The sequence below is a fragment of the Etheostoma spectabile genome, chromosome 22 (assembly GCF_008692095.1).
Source record: "Etheostoma spectabile isolate EspeVRDwgs_2016 chromosome 22, UIUC_Espe_1.0, whole genome shotgun sequence".
NCBI classification, from domain to species: Eukaryota; Metazoa; Chordata; class Actinopteri; order Perciformes; family Percidae; genus Etheostoma; species Etheostoma spectabile.
Genome location: NC_045754.1, coordinates 2,868,708 through 2,893,419, shown reverse-complemented (window position 1 = coordinate 2,893,419; position 24,712 = coordinate 2,868,708). Strand labels below are relative to the sequence as shown.

Here is a 24,712-nt window from a genome sequence, read left to right as displayed (position 1 = left end):
TCTTTTCAGCTGTTCTATGAAGAACCACAGTGTTAAGTGTAATGAAAGCATTACTCCCAATTGGACACAACTCTGTCTTTCTTTCATTACTGTTGACATGCTCTGTCTTTCTCTTCCTGACTTTGTTTCACTATTGCTCTCTTTCTTACCCTTGCTTTGTCCCTCCCACATTCTCTCTCTGTCTCTCTCTTTTACGCTCTGCATGTTGTTTCTTTTTATTTTGTCCCTGCTGAGGGATGACTGGAATTTCTCATCTGGCTGAGAGGGTCGTTTCAACTTTCTCCTCTTTCCTTTTGCTCTCTTTTATTTCCACTCCCATCCGTCCTGGCTGTGCGCTCTCGACTCTCCCCTCCTTTTCTGACGCTATGCACCGGTTTCTTTGGCATCTTTCGCGCTTGCGTGTCTGAGCCAAGGGAAGGCAGCACTCTCCTGGGACAATCCTAACTCTCGCTCTCTGCTCTCTCTCTCTCACACACACACTCTCTTTTCCTCTCTCTGCGAGGCTCTTTCTGAAGCATGCAGGACACTGTCGTTCATCTTTGTTAGTGATGGGGCCTAATTTGCTTGTCTTAGCTAATGAGCTTAGCCCGTGCTGAGGAGCCGTTAAGCCTGCATGTGGTCGTAGTGGGCCCTGCTAAGCGTTGAGTTAGAGGAACCAGAGCAGAGGAGTGGATCTTAGAAGGGGCAGAGCTGCAGCCACAGCTTCACCACTCCAGGACCACCTCTACTACCGGCACTGCAGATGGGACGTCTCTCTCTCTCTCTACACTCTTCACTCCCTCCCTGCTCTGCCTCTCTCTCTAATGCTACCTGACCCCCCTCTGTCTCCCTCTCTATCCGTCCCGGAGCACTGACAAACTGCTTTTGTAGCTACATCACTTCTTAGGCAGCTGCCCCTCTGTCTACCTTTCTGTCTTTCCATCTCTTTCACTCCTTTTCTGTCTTACCCTGTCCCCGGACTTTTGTTGCCAAAATGTATCGGAACCCGTGGATCTCGAATTACCTGACTCATGTCAAGTTTTGCAGCCAAGGTAAGAGCAGCGACTCTGCAGGGCTCTGCAGCTCAGGCTGACTCGGGGACAGGTTTCTCTGGTTGTGGTGCTGGGAGTCTGAGCCTTTTGAAGTTGGCAGGTTACAGGCTGCAGACTCCCTTCCCCTCTGCTCACTGTCCTGCGTTGTAGCCAGCTGTCTGCGCACTGCAGCTGCAGCCTCCAAGGACACTACGTAGCAGAGATAAGGGACTCTAACAGTGCAGGGGGCTGTTCTTGGGAAGAAGCTATTTCTAGACTCTGTAACTCAGATAGTGTAGTGAACTTGCATTTATGTAGTATTCTTAGGCTAGTTGTTAGGCTTGATTAGTCGACTAATTGTTCCTCATTTTCTTTAGTCGATAAGTAATTCTTGATGCTCTATTCATGCTGAATGACCTATTTCCAAGAAACCTATGAACACAAGTATTACAGATCTGTTGATTACATTAAATTAGTTGACAAAATCGTTTAAATGTGTGAGTTCGAATTAATCTGCTCTGTTTTTGAACTTTAATTCAAAATTGCACTGTTGACCAATAGCAAGCCATCTTGACAGTGCTGACCTTTGAAGGAACAGAAAGTTATTGTAGTGTTTTCGTCCTCCACTTTTATTTAACCTCCTCTGATGGAGTATAAACTGCTGCACAAGGAATGAGAGAAGAAATCATGGTACAAATGGACTCTATGTAAACATATTCTTCTGTTAGCCAACGTTCTGGCCAACAAAAGAATATGCTAGTTGCTAGTTGCTAGTTGGCAGAGATCCCCCCCCCCAGCCCACCCCTTATCAGTAAAGCTGTATTGATAGAAATTATGTACAATCCAAACCCAAATTTCAAATAAATTTTATCAGAATACAGCATAGGAAATATGCTTAGAAATATAGGATAGAACAAAATAATGTAATAAAACATTCATACACTCATTATTAGTTAGACTTGTCATCTCAAACTAATTGTTTATCTGAATAAAATACACATTTTCATAAGCTCATTCTGCCACTTAAAGAAAAAAATTGGTCATGTGACAGTGGCTGGGGAGATTGGCAGAACAGGCAGCCAAGTGACAGCACTTCACTTCACTTGGGGGGGGGGGGAGATCATATTTCAGGGGGTGGCCAGTGCCCCCTCCTAGCCCCGCCCCTGCTACTCATTCCCACCGTGTCCTGTCATATTTTCTAAGTGAGAACTGAGTTGTGAGATCTGGCCTTTCCACACTAAAGTGTATGGGAATCCACAACAGGTGGCTCACAGTTTGAGCCTTTTCCACCAGCTGAGAGCCCGGTTTTGGGGGAAGGAGGGCGTGTGTTGAAGTTTGAGGGTTTAGATGTGTCAGTGTCCTTTGCTCTGTTTCCTCCCCAACATTGGATGGAGACTGAGCTGTTTGTATACTTATTGTTATTAGCGTTAAAGGCATAATCGGCTTATTGTCACAACCTTTTGCGAAACCTTCTGTGGCCTCACCTAATTTCTGATTCTCCATCTGGTTTGGTTAATGCTTTTTCTTAAGCCTCCCTCTGTGAGGCTTTAGTTACAACGCGAGTCTCCCAGCAGGCATGGTGAAGGCAGAATAGGTGGGCAACAGTTGGGGGATGGGGGGGGGGGGGGGGGGGGGGGGTGAATTTAAAACATGCACGCTCAATGGTGTTTAAGATCCCAACTTTTCCTTCCAGGCAGCGCTGCGACCGTTAACTTTAAGGCACCTAACCATAACCATTGCCTAATCCTAGAGATATTGGGCACTTAAAACACTGATACACGGGCGTGGGCGTGGGGCGTGTCGTGGCGTGTGCGTGTGCGTGTGTGTGTGTGTGTGTGAGTGATGTTGTTGTTGCATTACATTGTGTGATGTAATGCAAACGGTTAAAGAGTGACACGTTCCTTGGGCACGCTGTAATCCCAGGAATCCGAGTTAATCTTGTATCTTAAATTGGACATGTGCTCCGCCCCTGATGCCTCTTTGGTTACCACACTCACACTGGCTGTTTTTATTTGTGTGTTAATTACATTCAATGATTTTTGATTGACATCCACTCCAGTTTTCTTGGGAATGGTCCCTCATTTTATATATTGATGTGTTCTAAGTGTGAGGTTTGACCTGAGCGTCAGAATTGCATTGCCAGAGACAACTAGGTTTCTTTTTTGTACAGACAGCGTTATGCCCCGATCAGAGCGGGATTTAGCGGCCTGGGGCGGCTTTTTGTTGTTGTTTTCAATGAGTGAAGCATTTCGCTCGCAGCTTTTGCATTGCTGAATATCACAAAACAGAAAAGTAACGTTGAGTTGGCTGAGACAGGTGATGCAATGGTTGCCTAGCCAGAATAACAAACCAGCCTTAAACCGCGGCCTTATACAGTCCTCATGCTTTAACACCTTCACATAAAAAGCTTTCCTCACTTCAGAGCCTGAGTGACACTCGACTGAATCATGAAATCATTTTATCCTCATGTTTTATCAGTGTCAAGCCGTTTTTAAAGCCTCATCAACACAAGCTGAAGAATTCCTGGCGCATTACCTCCCGGCTATGGCAGCCATGGCGTTTCTGTACATTACAGCCAGCATCAAAGGCTCTGCCACATCTGTGATCCTTTTTTTTTTTTTAATGCCTGTGTCCGGGAAGACGAATGTACTGAGGCTTTCCGAGGGGGTTGACTCTGATTGCCCCCATGTAACTACATATAGGCCGTATGAGGTGTAAAAGGAATACAGGTCTGGGTTATGGAGAACTATATACGTTGGACGTGACAATAGTCTCAGACAGCTGCCCCAGAGGGACAAATGCTTTTGTTACTTTCACACTAGCAGCTCATTAACCTTTACAGTGGCATCTGGTTTTGTTTCACACTGTTACTTAAAGGGAAATTCTGGTATTTGTCAATTTAGGTGTCATTCTTATATGTTTTGACCTTTATGACTTTTGGTCATAACATTTTGCTCGCCACCTGCACTGTGGAGAACCGGGGGCTCTGTCAAAAACATTCTGATTGGGACTAAGACTGTGGGGCTCCTAAAGGTGGGGCTGGGCAATACATCCACATAATATCAATATTTATATAAGAGGCTAGACATGCGCATCAATTTTGGGTTATGTTGTATGACCCATGTCGTCTCGTCTCGTCTTGTCCTGATGTTATAGGCCACATAACATTAAAGTGATGTCATTTTCTGAACTTACCAGACGGTTCTAGCTGTTCTATTGTTTGCCTTTACCCACTTAGTCATTATATCCACATTACTGATGATTTAACACAGATGTCATTGTGTAAATATTTTGTAAAATATCCCTCCAATATCATTGTAATATCAATTGATTTGATTTTCTCCATATCGTCCAGATCTACCTACAGGTTTCTAAAGATTCTCAATTCATCAGAAATGACGTCCCCACTAGGGTTGGGCATCCTTTGGATTTGAACAATTCTGATTCCAATTTTGATTTTGATTCTTTGAGGGGTGTAGTTGAAATGGTTTATATGACTATTTTTACAAACAAGAGGATAGATTGACTCAATGGTGGTTTGCAGTTTTACAGGGCCTTTTCAGTGTAAAATAAAGCCACACTAGAGAGCTGCCCACTGCGCTCCAAGGCTGCAACACATCACAACACAAGCAACTGGCTGCTTCAGAAACTAAAAGTTGCACATATTAAAGTGGGAAGTGATCAGATTTGAAACCCATTCCAATAAAGAAACAATTGTACTGGCATCATAATTTTTAGAATTGATTCCAAGCAATCGGTTCTCCAGGCCCAATCCTGGTCATCACTTGTCTTTGAGTCAGACCAGAATACCCAGAGCACTTAGCTCCAGTAGCTATGGGGTCGTTGTACCTGTCAGTCCAAAATCTCTGCAATGGATAGGGTGCGTAAATTGATATCATGGTTAATGGTCATAGTAGTCCAACATCATTTTTGCCCTAAAATCAGATTGACGCAAAATTTTGCACCACACTGCCGGAATCAGCACGACTTACTTCTTTCCTGTGATATTATCTACGATGTCACAATAGGATGGATCCATGAATCAAATCCTTCAGATCTTGCTTCGTAATCATATGTAGTGTAATTGTAGTGACTATAGTGAAAGCCTGTATATGAAAGCGTAAAACTGGGCATAAAAGTTCTCGTGAAATTAACCTGGTACTTAATGTGTTGAATAAGTCTGATTAGCCCAGAGCTTATGACGCCCCCACTACTGTTTTCAGGAGTAGTTGCAGGTATAGGCTAAGTGGGAAAATTGATTACATTTTTTTCAAACTAAGCATTGTTTTTGTACTTTAAAATATGTAGAATGTTGTCAACTTAATCATAGATGGATGGATGGATAGATGGATAGATGGATAGATTATTGATCCCCAAAGGGAAATTCAAGATCCCAGTAGCTTACAGACATCGCACACAACACACACATAATCAATAACAGGATGAAAACAAATGTATAAGAACTTTTTTTTTTCTTTCCTAAATAATATGAATAATAAAAAAAAAATACTAAATAAAATCCACATGAGTGTGCTAAGGATCATTGTCAAAAGAAAACCCAATCGGCTCAGATAACCAGTATTATCATTCAAGGCTCGCAAGGAATGAGTTGTGTTTTACCAGCCGCATTCCCCCCCCCAGCTGAAACAATACACGACTATCCCCAAACACATCCAGGCACATCGGCCTCTCCAAATAAACCTTCTTCCTACTTCTCAAATGATGTTTTGCTTAAGCAGGAGGGATTTAAAGCATCAACCCAAACATCCTTAATAAGGACTAACAGATCTGGAATTGGGCAGGGTGGGGGGCCTCGGGGGAGAGGTTAGGGGTTTGGGTGGAGCAGTGGCGGGGGGTGGGGCATCACAAGGCCCTGGGTTGAACTCTGGTGGGATGAAAGTGGGACCACATGTTTGTCCCGAAATTGCACATCTCTGGCCACTCTGACGTCCCGGGGCAGCCAAAACCACACTTTTTGAGTCTTGGAGTCAATAACTGAAGTAGACATTCCCTTTTAAAGGGGTGTTCCACAGGACTCACATTCCTCACAAGACAGTTTATGATGCTTAATACCTACTAATGGCCTTTCTTTATGGTAATGAGGCTGTATTTCTCTGTAGGCAGGTGTTTGTCACATTTCACCCCTTGTTTATTGACTTTTGGCCATTTCCTAATGGACACCAGACTTCATCAGGTCAGATTGGTGTGTGTGTGTGGTGTGTGTGTGTTGTGTGTGTGTGTGTGTGTGTGTGTGGGTGTGTGTGTGTGTGTGTGGTGTGTGTGTGTGGGTGTGTGTGTGTGTGTGTGTGTGTGTGTGTGTGTGTGTGTGTGTGTGTGTGTGTGTGTGTGTGTGTGTGTGGTGTGTGTGTGTGTGTGTGTGTGTGTGTGTGTGTGTGGTGTGTGTGTGTGTGTGTGTGTGTGTGGTTTCTCTGTCTCTTCTAGGGATCGACTGATACTGTTTTTTCAAGGCTGATACAGATGTTTAGTGGTTAATGAAACCAATAACTGATATTTGGAACTGATATGCATTTATATCTTCCAATGAAAATGAGGATTTTAGAATGTTACAAACAAGAAGAAAACTTGGTTTTAATGCTTTAAGCAATTATTGAATGAATTACAAACCTTCACCAAGTTAACCAGTAACAGAGAGTCAGATAGTGTTGCGGGGGGGGGGGGGATGGTGAGTGAATCCGAAGCAGAGGGACAGACACAGAGCGAGCCGAGCCAAAATAGAACACTTTTTAACTCATTCACTTTATTGGTTATCAGGCAAATAAAACACAGTGGTAAAACGCGGTGGGCCAATAATCGTCCAGGGCCGATAATCGGTCTATCCCTAGTCTCTCCATGCTGGCCCCCATCTGTGTTCATGTCTCGTAACAACGTGCTGCCCAGTTACATGATGAGCTCTGATCTTACTGCCATCGTCCCGGTTACACTGCAACCTTGGATTGCGATCAGACTTTACATTGTGTCCGTCTCCACACACACACACACACACACACACACACACACACACACACACACACACGTCGGCTGTGGCTCAGCGGTAGAGGTAGGTTGGTGGTTCAATCCCTGGCCCTGCAGTCCCATGTCGAAGTGTCCTTGGGCAATACACTGAACCCTGCGTCGCCCCCGGTGCTGCGCATCGGAGTGTGAATGTGTGTGAGTGTTTATCTGATGAGCAGGTGGCACCTTGTACGGCAGCTTCGGCCACAGTGTATGAATGTGTGTGAATGGTGAATGTTTCCTGTATGATGTAAAAGCGCTTTGAGTAGTCTTTAAGACTAGAAAAGCGCTTTATTAATACAGCACATTTACATTACACACACACACACACAGTCATTCCTATCAAAGCCTTTATGCTGTGATCTCATGCACAGCATATAGACTGATACTCACCTTCTCCGGATGCGCTGTATCTGCAGTGATGATTTTTTGCTGTTTGCGGGGGTGGGTGGGGGCTGGGGGTTTAGAGGGGCGCAAGCTTTTTAAACTACAACGATCAACTGTTATTTGATGTGATTCAGTCAGGCAGGCAGAGTCTTGTTTTTCACATCATTTGTTTTCTCTCGGGAAGTCCACTTAATGAATGTGGTTCTGTGCCAAGGACCGCAGACGGACCACATGGTTCACCTTGCACTGTGTCTGTTCATTAAAAGCTAAAAGGGCAGGTTCTGCTGTTCAACATTTAAATTGATGAATGTTGTGACATGACTAAGTGTTGCACTCTTTTCTCCTGTCTACAGGACTTGGGAGCGAGACCCCCATTAAACTAAACAACCCCAGATTGCTACAGAAGAGAGCTTTGAGGTAAGATCTGCTAAAATGACGTGGTGTTTTATCGTTTCTGCTGTGCGATCACTTTGATAAAGGCCAGGTGAAAAACAAAACGGGTCTGCATACGTGATAGGACGTTGATAAATTATCATCACATTAATGTGTAGCATTTGAAAATGTTGTAGTGATGGTCATACTAAAGAAGAGATTGTAGCACAGTAATCTGGATCACAGGGAGTACATTTTCAGGATAAAGCTCGACATCATGTCAGGCATTGGTCCTCGCTTCACTCTCTCTTAAAATCTTAAAATCCCTTCGCTACAGGAAACAACAACCTTCGATGTAGCAAGCTCCCTGCTAAAAATAGCACGTTTTTAAAAAAAATTTGGATTGTGCAACAAGGCAGGCACAATTGCTTCTTTTGGGGAATGATTTTAAAGATTTATAATTAATATGTTTACGGCATTTACTGCCTCACTGGGATGTTGAGGACCACTGGGTGGGGATTGCCCTAACCCATGTATCCAGCTACAGATGTTACTATATGGTGGGAACAGTTAACTTAATTTAATATTGTATGAGGCGTTTTCTTATGCAGGGTGCAAATTTTCCCCCAAAACGAGTTCCTTCCTGAGACGATTTAGCAGAGCCACCGCCGCTGTGTCCGGCGATTAGCGCCGCCCAAGACGATTGTAAATGTGCTGTATTTATATAGCGCTTTTCTAGTCTTAACAACTACTCAAAGCGCTTTTACATAGTACAGGATACAGGATTGTGATTGGTTTAAAGAACCAGAGCATTTTTTGTTTCCCCTCCTATCCCAGAATGCACCTGTGGTGAAGCCAAACCTCCCCCCACAACGCTTAGGAGATAGAGCCGGCAATGCGAGACTAGTGGCGTAGTGATAAACTGATACGTATGGCGCCTGGGTAGCTCACCTGGTAGAGCGTGCGCACATATTCCCCCCCCCCCCCCCCCCCCCCCCCCCCCCCCCCCCCCCCCCCCCCCCCCCCCCCCCCCCCCCCTTTTTTTATATCTAAGCTGTCCAGTCCAATAAAAGCCTAAAATGGCAACAAAAAAATGATCTTAAAATGAAAACCAAAACATTGTCTGCACTAATTTGTTATTGTACAAACAAAATGTTAGACCATCAGAAGGATTTTATAACTGTTGATAACTGATCTACACATGGGGCTATAATTTTGCAATTTTAATGTAAGTACCATTAACAAATCAGATCATCATAACAACAGGTTGGCCTCTTTCAAACTGAACAAGTGTGCGTTTTATTGCTTATGAAAGGAACATTACATTTGTTAGAGAAATAATATAATTGCTTTTTATTATGTCCCTCAACCACAACCTGACTGTGGAACCAAAAGGATTGCAGGGTATCCTATAAAACCTGGGTACTTCAGACAGGGCCAGTGTCCATGTTAAAGATCAGCTCCCTTTTCTGCGTGGCAGTGGAAAACCTCCCTGCTGCTGCATTAGTAGGATTGCTCAGCATCATGTTGTTGGCCGGGTGTCGAACAAACTACCAGGTCTACTCGTTAGCTTCTATTTAGCTTCAATTTAGCTTCTATTTAGCTTCTATTTTTTTCTTTACAGCAGCGAGGACCTTGGGCACTGTGACAGCAAGTTGGTGCAAACCCTGTGTGTGGCTGTGACTTTGAAAAACATTGTGCATGTCGGAATAAGATGTTGGGAGATTTCACTAACGAAAACAGATGCTGTTATGATGGAATATAATGTCCATGCATATCTGTTCACAACTCTGTGGTCACTGGAATGGACGAAGCCGCACAGTCATGTTTTCTCAATTCCTGATTTTTTTTTCCTCACATCAGTAATCTGCTGCCAGTTCCTTTATGGCTGTGTTGTAACTTTGTGGTCTTGACTCAAATGCATAAATGATTTCAGAATGTTTCTGAGAGAGAAAGGCGCTGCGTAGCTGTGTGAGGGTGTGACTGGGGTAAAACCTTCTCATTTCTAGATAAATATTTGGGTATTCAAGACGTGATGAGATGCACAGGTTGAAATCCAAAAGTTTTGTTTAGATGATTCATTTCTTGTTCCATAATCTCATTGGCAGATTGACTCGATCCGTGAACATCATTCAAACCAGTCCTGCTTCCAGCCACATTTCTAATGACGTGGACAACTGTTTGATTTAATTCAGATTCGTTCAGTTGAGCCCCTTACAAGTGCTTACACTGTCAGCCTGTAAACACATCCCACACTTTCCCACAGTCCTGTTTTAATAATGTTATTTTTCTGCACCCCTCAGCTTCCCGAAAGAATTCTCCTTCGACGAAAAAGACGACCCAGCCAAAAACACCAAGGATATAGATGTTAGTCTCTTGGCCAATCTCCCTAAAGGTGAGTAAGGGTTTTTACTTTTCATTTACATTTCCTGCTTGCATATGGCCCCTCGCAATGTCAACTTTCCCAGGGTTTTCCAAAGTCACTGTTGTGCAACTGCAGCCTCGTTGCCATTTGGATTCATGTCAAGATTAGTCTAAAACCAGTTTTTCTACACAAACAGCCCTCACTTTTACGATATGAAACACTGCACTCTCTCTATGTTCTTGACTAGCTCCATTTACTCCAATAAAGACATGTGGTCCTATAGAGGTCTGTGGGTTTGTTAAGCTCCACTATATAGTGGATATTATAGTTTGATGAGCTTCAAGGCCTCCTTCGATTAGCTTTTTGAAAGTTGCGATTTGGGCAGTAGGAAAAAGACTGAGTGCCCTATTTTAACAATCTTATCGTGTTTAGGGCGTGTGCAAATCCACTCTTGCTAGTTTAACAAGGGTGCGCTGGGCGCATGCTTCAAAAGGGTTGTACTTAGTGTCTTAATTAATCATAGGTGTGTTTTGGAAGTTACGTGCAATCAACCAATCAGTGTCATCTCCCATTCCCTTTAAAAGCCAGGCCCGTTTGTACCTTGGTGCATGATGGCAGATTTGCTGCGCAGGAAGGAGAGATTTTCAGGAGAAGGAACTTATCTGCTCCTGCGCGATGAAAACACGCAAGCATAACCATAGGCCAAGAATTCACCTGAACACACCTCCCTGGAAGACCAGCACGCCCATGGCCACACAGATGGGCGCAGGTGCATTCGCTTTTTAAACAACGCGGGCGCCGGACGGGAAATTAACAACTGCGTCGGTCTTAAACTAGCAAAGACACTTGCGTCAGGCTTTGCACTGCACTTGCATTAATATAACAACTGTTATAATACCTAGAGCTAATGTCCCTTAGGCACAGCAGTTGGTTCTGAAACTTGTTGTGTTTTAACTTTGAGAGGAAGACTTCAGATAATAATGGGTTGGGTTCCAATAGCTGGTTCCATTTTTGGCATAATGCCAGCATTCAGTAAGCTCAGACATTAACAACTCTCTTTTATCGCTTCTCACCTCCTCACTTTTTTTTAACTATCAAAGACAAATGTACAACACATTCAGGTAACGTCAGCAGGCTTCTCATTTTTAGCCGATGCTGGGTTATGCTTTCACTGAAATGAGAAACATCCCTGGATTAGCTGTAGCTTAATGCACATAATGCAACTTTCCATATTTTCTGCTGCTTATACCATTTTCAGATTTGTGAGCATTAATTGAGCTACTACTCAAAATTGTACTTTAACTGCTATCCCAGTAGAAGATAAATAATGCAAAATCAAAAGAACTAAGTACATTTCAACAGTTATTCAAACTAATTCATTGCACAATTCCCAAAAATGATGCATTTTGTGTTACTTAAGTTCAGTGTTAGTATATATTTCGTTTAATTGAATCCTTTTTTTAATTATTTCCCCACTGTATCCAAGAGTTGCTCCAGAGATTCCCCAGAACAGAGTAAATAAATGTCATCAGCAAATAGAATGGTTTTTCAGCGTGTTTTTTTCTTCTTCTTTTTTTCAGTCTCTGAATTGAGGAAACGATTTGAAGGCATTACCACAAGCGCAAGTGACTGGGAAATGAACAGGTGAGAAGGTGATGATATAAGAAGGCTCCGGGCATTTCTGATAATGCCAAGGCTGTGGAGGATAATAACATGTCTGTGGTTGACTACTTCTTCCTTCCTGTGTGTGTGTGTGTGTGTGTCTGTGTGTAGAAAGGAGCGAATTGCTCGGCGGTTGGAGGGCATAGAGGCCGAGGCACATCCGTCCCTGCTGCCTAGCTTGGTGGCCAACCGGCTTCTGGAGGAGGACACGCCACGATACACCAGGGCCTCCGATCCCTGTGAGCCCTTTGGGGGTGAGACAAGTACAACACCTTGACCCTTCTTGTACTCGTAACCCTTTTGTTGTCTTCCCGTCGACCATGAACCTGTTGTTGTCCATTGAAATTTGAAATAACTTATTTTGGTGCTTTTTCTGACATTTCTTTTTTTGGAACTTTTATCAATGTTTTTTTTTTTTTAATTTCATGGTCAATAAACCAAATTTTTATATTATACGTTGATTTTTTAAATTTAAAAAATGCAGAAAATATGAATTAATTTGACTAATAGTTTAGACAAGAGGATGTTAAGTGGATCACAGACTGGTTTAGTGTTTTGCAACCCTTTTAAACACTTTTTTTCACATGCCATGAAGTTGAATATAACACCCAAAATTCAATTAAAGTTATCATTAATTTTACCTGCAAAGAATGTACATCCCTACGTCCATTTTATTTTGGGCAATTTTGTTATTAGAAGACCATGTTTATGATTTTAAATTTAACTTAAACTTTTAAAAATTGTCAAATTTGACCTGAGTACAACACAAAGGTTTAAGCTACAGTGCGTAGCTTCTGTCGCCCCCACGAGGAACGACAACAACACTGTCGGTGCATACACACTCAAGCCTTCGGGGATCTCGCACCACCCCCACCCCACCTCGCTAGTAGCTTAACCCGTTAAATCAAGTCCTCGGACTACACCATTTTGTAAACATAGCCTTACTGAGAAATACAGAGAGCGATGTGTGGAGCTGATGGGCTTAATTAGCTTTGTATCTCATTTGGCAATGGCTTGAATGGAACGGATGTTCATCAATGTAAAATAGTCGCGCACTATTGCTTTAATTTGTGCTTCTGTGGGGAAAACTGTCTTGTGTTTTCTCTGTGTCCCCTAGTTACAGTCCAGCGGTTTGGCACGGAGGGATTTGAAAGCCCAGAAATGCAGCTGACGGCTCCAGAGCGACAGTCCAGAGCTCGATGCAGAAATGAGCCTCCGTCCTCCATTCACACACAGCCTGTGTACACCTCGGGCCCCACCACCAGTGCCCTCGAGCTGGAGTCCAAGGCCGAGCGCATCGCCCGCTACAAGGCGGAGCGGCGCCGGCAGCTGGCAGAGCGCTACGGCATCTCTTTAGATCAGGAGCCGGACTCTGACCAACCCCCCCGCTACACTCGCACCCAGAAGGAGCCGGAAGGCTCCGAGAAGCGGATCCGAGGGAGGCAGTGGGGAGGAAGGGCGGGATATCACCCAGAGTTCTTACACCAACACTTCTGCCACTAGCCCAAGGGCGGGACGCACGTCACCACAGCACGGCCACCCCGACCATGGTTACGAGCTGGGTCGACCCAGGGTGGACTCGTTCTCAGAGAGGGAGAGGCTGATGAACCTGGAGAATCAACGTAGGGCTGCGCCTCCTGAGCCTCCTTCCTCCTCCTCATACATGGATGTGACACCATTGTCCTCATCTGTCAGGGTGCCCACCAAGGACTCTTCAGTCACAGGGAAGCCAGCGAGTTCACCCAAGCTGAGCAGGCACCTTTCGCTCTCCTCACCTAAACATGGGGTGTCTCCTGGGGACCTGTTCATCGAGCAGCAGGCCCACCACATCCTCAGCAGACAGGGGTGAGTGGCCTGATCACTGTTCCCTTTTGCCCTCATCTTTTTATCCCTATTTATATTTATTTCTGTTTCAAAATGAACAGTATAAGGCCTTCTGTAAAATGGTTCCCCTGCTCTGTGTTTGATATCACATTAGTAGAAAATATCCCTTCTAGGGTCCAGAACCCAGCTTCACCTTTTATATCTACATACTCAGGGTTCCAGCCTCGTTTTCATCTACAGTAGACCAGTATCATTTGCTTTAATAGATGGACTCACTTTGACACTTAGTGATCCATCAGACTACCTCTCCCTCCGTCAGTCTTCATCTTGTATCCACACATGTCCAAGGTCGTCCTGTAGGCAGGACTGTGGTTTCATACTAGGTTAGGCAACCTGAGCTTGCTCTTAAACAATCTTTGAGTCCCACTGAGACACACAACTGGGCTTGCAAAATACAGGGCAGCTTAGGACAAAATGTGTGTTGTGTTTCTGTCCCAGATATTTCAGGTGGATCGGAAAAGCAAATTGCTGTACTTTTTAAATTCCCAAAGGAACTCTTACTGGCCAAGCTGTTGCTATTTTGTTAGGAAGAGCTATTTCCAAGGCTGTTTAAAATGAAATAAACCTCTGGAACTGTAGCTGATCCCACATTCTTAAAGAGAATTGCCAATGCTGATCAGAGCACCAGGTGCTTCCTTCAAGGTTAATTCCAGTTTATTGCAACTTGATTGAACTGATGGTTTCTATCGCTCTGTTAACACGAATCACAGTTTTCAGGCCGACTTTGTGTTTAACTCGTGTTCAACTTGGAGACGAAGTGGGCAACATGGTAATTTGATTACTTGTTTGGTAATATACACCAGTAAAACACAATAAACTAGAAGGGCACTCATCTTGCTATGTTATTCAAAGTGAAAATACAATTTTGTGTATCTGCCCTGTGATTTGGCTCCGATCCAAAATGTAATGGGTTCTTCCTTGGCCTATGCCACACCCTTCCAGCAAGTTTTATGAGAGTTGAGCCAGTATTCCTTTCCGTAATCCTGCTGATAAACAAACCCAAAACATAACCTCTGTGACGGAGGTAATTAGAGGTTCTGGGCAATATAGATTGGGGTAACATGTTTGGGGGGGGGGGGCACCGTTGAGGGATAATCCAGCTCTGAAACACACCCAGTTTCCTGTGCAATGAGAGATTAAGCCAACACGATACGTTCCACATCTGCATGGCCACGTGGATTCATGTCCCGTACATTACGTTACCTGCCCTCAGCCTGCATGCAACTGAATCGTTGCTGCTGCAGAGGTAAGTGCCAACGCATGTTTTGGCTTCTCTGCTGATAGTACAAATAGTACCGCCCTTCCTCATTTGTGATGTAACAACCATCTGGCCCAACCCCGTAGTCCGTGTCGCTAACAAACACATGAAGATGATTCTACACCCAACTACGCTGTCATTTTCTTCTCCGTGTCCCTGTCTACATCTTCGCTGTCCTCTCGCTGCTCCTAAATCCCTCTCTCAGCTTTCAAAACTTGGCCAGCGTATGTTTGTGTGTCTGCAGTGCAGGGAGGGGTGTTGTGTTACTGGACTCTAAGTGTGACTCCAAGGTCAGAACTGTGACCTGAATGTTCCCCTTTTATGTCCGTAGTCTGTAGTCATGACTGACATTCATGACGGACATTCTCATAGATTGAGTTTAGGCCTGAGCATAAAAAAAAATGATTATGCTATTTGTCCTAATGCAGAGTCAGAGAGCCAGAATAACTCTTCTGCCTTTTGGCTGTAGTGCGGTGAGATGGCTTAACTCTAAATTTATGCTTCAGTAGATGAGACCTCAGTTAGACAGGTCTTCTCCCTTGGTAAAGTGATGTCATTCAGAACATGGATTTTCCGTAACATAGATGTAGTCTGTGGCCAAATCTGATCTTGGCGATTGCTCTTCCTTTTATTAAACATTAAATAAGAGATTTATTGTTGATATTTTATTGCATGTGATTCCTCCCTCAAAACCACAATAACAATGAAATGTCTCACCGGGGAGTTGAACTTGTATTTTTAGCAAGATCCTGTTGGTGTCTCACTCTGGCCAAGCTCAATGTAAAGTCAATGGTGTGTGTGCTGTAGTTGTATGTTGTTTGTGCAGAGTAAAAAAGAAAGAAAAAAGGCTGAGTACTGAATCTAGACTTTTACCCACCCACTCATTCACTTGTCTCCCACCGGGTTTCCATTGGAACAGTGCAAGGGCGAAACTGAGCACTGATTGGTTCCTCCAGACTGATGCTGAGGGCGACACCCATTCCCTCATCAACTGGCCCTCGAGGTACACCCAGGCTGGTTGTGTCTCACCCCAATTTTACCTACCATGTTGTCATTCAGCTGGACTTACCAAAACCCATCAACCCTTAAACGCAGTGCTTCTTAAACTGTAAGTCAGAGCAGAACCCAGGACTGTTCCCTACAAGACTAGACCCTGTCTTTTCTCATCCTATAGGGGTCAACCTCATTTACTCAGTGTGGGTCCTGGGCTGATTAGAAGACACAGATGTTTAAGAACCTCTGCTTTGAGCTGAGAGTCAGCTGACATCATGACCATCCTCATTGTCACAAGCTCCTGTTTTCTTTGCTTTGGACCGTAACTTCATCTGCCATGCTGTGTTCAGTTTAATCCCCATTGAGTAAAACATTGAGTAGTGATGTTACAGTAATACTGACCTTACATCAGTGACTACAGGTTTGGGGGCGTAGGTCTTAGACCTCCGCACAAAAAACTGCTAATAGCTATTTTGGCATGACTTTTCATGGTGCAAATTCTCAGCTGCAGATTATCTCAAATTAAGTAAGTGAAAATAAAAAATAAGAGTTCATATGCAGATATTTTGTACTGTGTTGAGAACCTGTTGACATTCAGGCAAAAAAAGTGTCCTAGAACATATATAGTAGTATAGTACAACTTGCATGTACAATTATTAACTAAACTAAAACTGGAAAATTACCCTAAATAAATAACCCCAAATAGGTCAAACTTTGCAAAGTTACGATTTAGAAACTTTTTTGATTTGCTTGAATTTACTTGATCAAACAAACCAAAATCTTACCAGGCAGTAAATGTGAACTTTAAATATTTGGTTATTTTTGGTACTTGACTCTAAGGACACACAGACCACGCTTTGGTTCCCTTAATGTTAAAAAAGAGAAAGAATCTGCTCCTCCTTTTCATGCTGACAGTCCTACACACAAAGCATCATCTCGATTAGAGTAGGACTAACTACAGTCATCTTTATAAGCTGAAGAGACATGCTGCGTCTATTCATGTAATACAAATGTTAACCAACCTTTTGTTTTCCTGAAGAATCAGAGTTAGGGAGAGGCTTGCCAGAGAGGAGGGCCACCAGAGAGGCCCAGAGCTAGGAAATGTTACCGAAGCTCCGGTGTCCCGCAGACAATCTAAGGACCAGAACTCTAAACGATATCACGCCGACCCACCAGGCCTCCAGCAGGCTTACTCCCATCCCCACCAAAATGCCCAGGCTCAGATCACCCGACCTGGGCCACCGGGAGGACAAGAAGTTGGCGGTTACCCCAGTTATCTGTCCATGGCCTCTGGTCCCACATCCAGAGCCGGGCCGCAGCAGCAACAGCCCCAGGGGGAAGAGACTGGGGAGTCAGAGGATGTGAAGACAGAGGGCCTTCTAAAGAGCAGGAAGGCAGTGCTGCCCTCTGAAATCCGCCGCAGGGAGAGGAGCACTGAGGACCCACGGAGAGGAGGAGGGGAAGAGGAGCTAGAGATGTCAAGGGCACTGAGTCTTGCAAGGGAGGCCGAGGTAGAGGAGCCTACAAGAGGAGGACATAGAAGCAGTCCCAGGTGGGACGACACTGAGCACACCTCTTATCCGCAAGCATCAGAGAGCAGGCCCAGAGAACGGGAAAATGCCACTTATATCCAGAAAGGGGGGGTTGCTGCCACCCACATCCAGCCCAGAGAGGCACATGCAGGCCCAGGAAGCTCCACCTCCAGCCTAGCTCCGAGTCGCTTGGTGTGGGAGGCTGGGGATCCACGAGGGCTCAGTCAGAAGAACCTGCAGCACCAGGCCCATGACCTCCGAGAGGTCAGGGAGGGTGATGGACGGAGTAACCGAGAAAGTCACCAGGACAGCCGGGTGTCTGTGGCCCAGCTCCGACATTCCTACATGGAGAGCACCACCACCCCTCCAACCAGCCGCAGGACTGAGCTGTAGGTGGCAAAATTCAACTGTGCTGCTGCTACTCACTGGCTGGCTTTTCTAGAACTCTAGAGCATCGGCTGACGACTGAATGACTAACAAGAAACTAAGGCTGGTGTGAAGTCATCTTGAAAGCGTAGAGTTTCTAATCTGTAGAGAGAGCAATCATGCATTAATCGCCTAACACTAAGCTTCCTATGATGTATGTTATTGGCTCTGTGACTTGTTTGGTTACTACCTGGGGCCAATAAATGTGTGCATGCTTTAAACGCTAATAAATCTTCATGGTCTTGCTCACATAATTGATTTAAAACCAGGGGTGTGACTGAAAATTCACAACTCTGCTTCTAAAAAAATATATATATATCATTTTTGCTACCAGTCCCTCTCTATCTCTCCCTCACTATGCTGTATTTTCTTTCCTTTTGGTACTCTATCTTTTGGTCCCTCTCCTTGGGTGGCCCTTCCAGTGAGGTTGAAGGGGACAGGGCACTCACAGGCCACGGTGCCCTATGGAGAGGGGAGAGGGACAGGGGGCGCAGGCCCCGACAGTATATCTATCCCGGGGAGGGTAGAAAGACCTCAGAGAGGTTTAGGACGCAGCCCATCACTTCTGCTGAGCGCCAGAAGACTGATAGGTACTGCTCTGGACTCAAGAATGCATGGCTGAGAGTGAAGAATGCTGAAAAATATCCATATGATCATGCATGTCAGAACAATATCATACAATACATAATGTTGATTTTATGATAATTGATGCATAGTATATTTTATAGTGTTTGATGCGCACATTTTATGTTTATTCCAATCAGGTTTTGGTGCACTCTTCTGATTACGTATTGCTTTAGAAAAAAGTTTACAATAAATTATTCCTTAGTTTGTAAGTAAATAATCAGATTAATACCATGAGCTGGATTACAAGTGTTCACATGTACTTTCTCCTTGACTTAACTCCTTTAACAATATTAGCAAACATGGAATCTTAAAGGTCAATGTTCTCTCTAATTGGAACTTGGCAGTGGTCATCACGTGTGACCATATCAAGAAAGCATGAATCGGCCTTTGTTGGTAATCACTCGCTGCAACCATGGAACCAAACAAACTTCCGTAATTCCGTCTAATTCTCCAGTTTAGTCGGCTTTACTACATGACCGTTTCCTTTTCATTTCTTCTAACACTCGTCACATTTCCAGCATACTAGAAACTGCTGCTTTTCACTGCATATCCTCAATGACCAGCTTTCTCTCTCCTGTCTCCAACACACTTTTAATATTACTGAGTTGTACATTGCTGCATGGAGACTACTAGCTTTGCTGATTGTCTTTTTCTTTGTGCACTTTTGAAGGTCCTGCGTGAGTTCAGATCTTGCTTCCACTGAAGGTAAGTCGTTTTTTCTTTTAAACTTAACTTTTAGAATATATCTAACAGTGGGGGACATAATGCATAAATTTTGTCATAAATGGTTAGAATGCATGTGTGTTTGTTGATAAACATAATTCTAGAATTCGGGATTCATTGCGCAACATATTTAATGAAGTACTGTAGCAAAGGTACAAACGTGAGATAATTGATCAAGCTTGGCTAGCTTTAGCGGAATTATCAGTATGGCTGTGGTATGTGTTTGACCAATGAGATTACTTATCTGGGACATCCAGTTGCTTAATGTCCATTGGCACATTAACAGCAGTGGAAGTGATGCAGTTTTGTTCATAGCTTATATATTAAATGGGGATAACGTTTTTATTTTCATGGTATGATTTTTACTTTTTATGAGGTGATGTTTAAGGTTTAGAATGACATCAAAACTTTACAGTGGTTTTCTACCAGAACCTCTTAAGTAAATTCATCAGTTTCATCAGCCTTTGGATGGGCTAAGCTGATGAGATCATGTAGATGTAAAAATCTACTGTACATGTATTCAGTTGAGTTGCTTTCCACTTCAGTTAGCTCGGCTCAAAAAACATATTTGCTGAGTTTTAATGTGGGACAGGTACTGTTATCTGTCATTCAGTGGTGTAAAATTAATTTACTTTAGTATTAGTATTTATATTAACAAAGTCCCATTTGACATTGGGATGACCGTGGCTCAGGTAAAACTTCCAGGGTGACATCCACAAGATCATTTCTACATAAACTTCTCGCAGGTTCACAAGATTCTGAGTGACTGAGAACTCTGGCGGTCATCCAGGATTCACAGAACCATAGTTGTATTTGTAACTTGCGTTCTGTTTCATCCTTACTGCCCGCCACAGACAGTGCTTTACACTTGTTGACTTATAACAGTCACAAAGAATTCTGCGCACTCACCCCATAAGGATGTGGCAGAGGACCTCGGCCGAAGAACCACGCTCAACAGATGGAGGGGTGGCAACATTCACTATGTTATATCTTGAGAATGTACTCTGCATCGCCCATGAGGCACATATGACCTCCAAGGGCACCTTTCTCAAGGTCGACCAAGACGTGGCCAACGGCCCTACCCAAAATGCATTGGGACAGGCACTGCTTTGGCAGAACCCAGTCCACAGTAACCTGTTGTTTCCACATAGGCTCTAAGGGGCCTGCACAGGGTATAACAGTCTCGACTTTGCCTCCCCCTTTCCTCATAGGGGGTCAAACTGTGCCAGCTGGATAGGCTGATTAAGATGTGAGCATGGGGAAGGAGAAACGCAGTAATTGGCCACAGAGTGACACCTGAACCATCTGAGGTCCAGGTCCTGATTCTTTCTTAACTTTACACCACTGAGAAATAAAAGCTTACATCTGTTTCCATACTGCAGAGGGGTAGCGATGCCTCTAGCCGAGACAAAAGGTCCTTACTTCCGGGGACGTAGGGGGCCACTGGTATAAGCCTGTTGCACTGATGAAGCATTCTTAAGAAGCATTGTTAAAATCAGAGGAAACGGTGGAAAGGCATAGAAAAGACCCTCTGGCCATGCATCAGTTAGACCATCCTGATCCAGAGGGCTGGTCCTCTCCAACAAGTATGCAGAGGGTTGACATCTTTAAGACCAAGAGATCCATCTCTGTCATGCCGACGAGATCCCACACTCCACGGATGGGAGAAACAGTCAGCAACCTGGTTCTATTCATCCGGTAGATATATCGCCCGTACTCTGGTCATGTGGGGGCGGCCCATGTCAGAAGAGCCTGGGACACCCACAGTAACTGCGGATTTGGTAACACCCCTGTGGTTTTATATATATATATGGTCAAGGTGCTCTCCGACCTTATATGCACAAGCTTCCCTTTGAGGTAATGCAGGAAATGCTTGAACGCTAGCCGAACCGCCTGTAACTCTAGCACCTTGATGAGCCCTGTGCAGTCCTGAGCAGACCGCTGGCTCTGATTGGTCCTGTTCTGCCATACTGCACCCTGTTCCAAGAGGAAGGCCTCTGTGAGACACTGGGTCTCTCAACTAAATTTAACAGAGCCTGTGAGTAACCTCTTGACAGATATGACCTTTCCCTCAATGGGAACAGAGCGAGAAGGCACTGCTGTGACAACGTAAGCTTCCTGTGCCACCTGCTGTTCCAGATGGAAACTATTCAGCTATTTCTGCAGGGAGCATGGCAACAGAAAGCGCAATGGAGCAACAGCTGAGGCTGCTTTGAGTTTGCTAAAAAAGCCTAGGATAACAAATTGCCCCTCCAGAAGAAGGGAAGAAGGTGGAGGATGTCGTCCATTCGCTAAAGTTAGGGACCGGCCCTCAGAGACTGCGTTCAGAGCCACATGAATGGAGGTTATGCTCTAGGGGTTCAGAGAGCTCTTCTTAAAATTCACCATGAGATTCACAAATGTGAACTAAAAAGATGAACCTCAGCTACAATCCCCATTACATACAAAAGCAAGACCATCTCTGCGTCTACCTCTGCATCGGAGGAGGCTTCGATAGAAGCATGGAGACATTACCACCAGCTTGGATCCCAACCTCATGGGTGTTTACCATTCTTTCCTGGCAGAACGAAGAACATCTGCTGCCCCTAATCCCCTTAGATCCAGGACTGGGCAAAGTCTGCCTCATTTCTTCTGGACCAGAAAGTAAATCAACTAGAACCCCCCCCGGCGTTGACAATGGGTTCACTGGTTAGAGTGCACCCTTGGTCAAGAGGGCGGATAATTCCTAGTCCATGGCTAGGGTTTTTGTCGGGTCGCTGATAATGTTCATTTTGACCCAGCTAAAGGCTTGGAGTAATGCAATGTTACTTTGTCGTTATTAGCCAACACTGAGGTGGATACGCTCTTGTTAGCATAATGTTAGTAGCTCCAGTGAAAGCACTCTGCTAGCGTGAAACAGTAGGAAACAATGCCTATTGTACTTTGAGATGGGAGCGAGAACGGGCGAGTGATCTGTAACTCCGATTGATGGGATTGAGGCTACAATCAAAGATCAATGATTTATTAGAAGTGTAATAGTAGGAGAAGATGAGAAGGAATGATCTTATGATGCCAGAAGTTATACCTGTGTCATCCTGAAGTCACACAGGACTTTGTTAAAATAATGACTAGACCTGCGCATGCACGAAATGGAAGATAATCATTGTTAAGCACTGCCCTTTGGCGGTCAGTAAGGAAGAAATAACACAGGATCTAGTCCACATATACAGTTGCCAATGAAAACAACATAATTATTTGTAGCTTTTTTAGTAGCTTAATGTCAAAGCTTCAGGAATAGACTGAAGGTGCAAAGGACTCAAATCTCCTTTTTTTTAACAGGAAAGCACAACATTTTGAAGTAAAGTTTATAGAGTCGTTACTGGTGCTCACAGTAGCATAACAGCACAGCAGCTGTACTGAGGGCAGAACTAGCTCATCTGCTTTTTATAAGCACACACTCAGCTGGGACGCTTTTTATTCCAAGGAGAATTAGAGAGAGCAGAGCTCAGCACAGCGGCGTCAGTCAGGTAATAGTTGTATGGTGATGTCATGTCATATGTCTTGCAGTGTGGGTGGGTGGGCGGGTGGGTGTGGCCATGCTTCTTACACCTGTTCAGCTCTGCATAGTCTCCTCAATGTCACCAGCCCCAGGTTTTTTGTAGTTCGTCTTTGCTCCCAGCTATAAAGCCAGATTGTGCTGTTGCTGTGAAGCGATGAAGGCAAACATTATGACTTGAAGTACATTACACTTAAAAAAAGAGCATTCTGCTGGGAAAACTCAGAAGTGTAAAACAGTTGTATCTTCTTCACTGTTCATGCGATGCTATTGATTTTCCATCATTTTGAGTTTCTTTAAAATCTGGTTTTCCTATAAAACGTTATTTCTTGTGCGAGGACAAATAATTGACTGATTGCTACGCCTGACCCTTTAGTTACTGTTGCTATGTCTGTCAGGCTTTTTCATTCTTACACAGCATACACAGTACATCGTGGTAGATGTACCACTCAAATTCTTTTTAATACAATGGGCCTTGTTTTCTGAGGTTTTTGGAGTAAAAGCTGGTGACTGCTGATTTTGTCAACTGAAATGACAACTGCCACTAGAAGATATTTTTAGCTGTAGCTAGCTAGCTAATCAAGCTGCTAATGTAGCTCCATGAATTGGTTGAAAAGGCTCCACCTGACTCGTTTTAAAATGACTACACTTGCAGAGGTTCTTTATAGAGTCTGACCAATACATTTTTTTCAAGGGCGATATTGATACAAATATTCAAATCCGATATTCCGATATATCGGCCGATATATATTTAAAAAAATATATCCAGAAATGCGTAACAAAACAGATTCCCCTAACATTAACTGTGGTTATTTGAGTCCTCTCTAAAATAATATGATAATGCTGTTTTAAAAAACAAAGTTGTTTGTTTCACAGAACAGAGAAACATCAAAATATATTAAAGTTCTGATAAATAATATATATAAAAATACAAACTTAAGATAAAACTTAATGTCCTTTTGGAACAAAAACAAAATCTAAGAGTTTTGCCATCAGGGACGTTGTACAAACTATGCAACACCACCCTCATACCGTGGTGTTGGGTGGTAAAGGGTGTTTTGTCTGTTTTTATTTTATTTTTTAAATATTCATTTATCGTCTATTATAAATGCCGGATACCGATAAATGGAAAATGCTCAGTGGCTTACTGATATAGATTAGATTAGATAATACTTTATTCATCCTACAGTGGGGAAATTTCCTTGTTACAGCAGCAGCAGTAATTACACAAACAGGCAAACAACAGACTTATATATATATATATATATATATATATATAAAGTGGCGTCATATAAAAGGTATTGTAAAGTGCAGTTGCCATGGTACAAAAACAATATTGCAGTGTAAGTAGGTAAGTGATGTTAAAATTAAATTGAATATGTAATTAAATAATATAGCAAAAGTAAGTAACCATAATAAAAATGATATTGACCTGTGACCATAAATAATATTGAAAAAGTAAGCACTTGTAATGGAAAAATATAAACATAGATTATAAAGATATACAGAGAGTGTGTGGAGTAAATGAAAAACCGTAACAAAAACTCCAACATTATCATGTAGTGCAGGTGTTGTAGAGTCTGACCGCGGCCGGGATGAACAACCTGCGGTACCTCTCCTTCTCACACCGGGGGGGTATCAGTCTGCTGCTGAAGGAGCACCTCAGGGACCCCACGGTGTCATGTAGGGGGTGAGAGGTGTTGTCCATGATGGATGTCATCTTAGCTAACATCCTCCTCTCCCCTACTTTCTCTATGGGGTCCAGAGGACAGTCCAGGACAGAGCTCGCTCTCCTGATCAGTCTATTTAGTCTCCTCCGGTCCCTGTCCGAACTGCCCCCCCTCCTGCAGACCACAGCATAACGGATGGCAGAGGCCACCATAGAGTCATAAAAAGCCCTGAGGAGAGTCCTGCACACGCCAAAGA

General features: G+C 43.8%; 1 protein-coding gene across 1 annotated transcript in view; it reads left to right on the top strand.

Annotated features, from left to right (window-relative positions):
* Positions 1–490: 490 nt before the first annotated feature.
* The window catches only part of svila (supervillin a), an 83,255-nt gene continuing 59,033 nt past the window's right edge, over positions 491–24,712 (top strand). The window contains 11 exon segments of the mRNA XM_032504387.1: positions 491–1,031; positions 7,763–7,826; positions 10,085–10,176; positions 11,727–11,790; positions 11,920–12,062; positions 12,926–13,253; positions 13,255–13,653; positions 15,870–15,953; positions 16,983–17,864; positions 18,324–18,491; positions 19,199–19,233. Of these exon segments, the coding sequence (XP_032360278.1) occupies positions 974–1,031; positions 7,763–7,826; positions 10,085–10,176; positions 11,727–11,790; positions 11,920–12,062; positions 12,926–13,253; positions 13,255–13,653; positions 15,870–15,953; positions 16,983–17,864; positions 18,324–18,491; positions 19,199–19,233 (2,317 nt within the window). The 5' untranslated portion in view covers positions 491–973.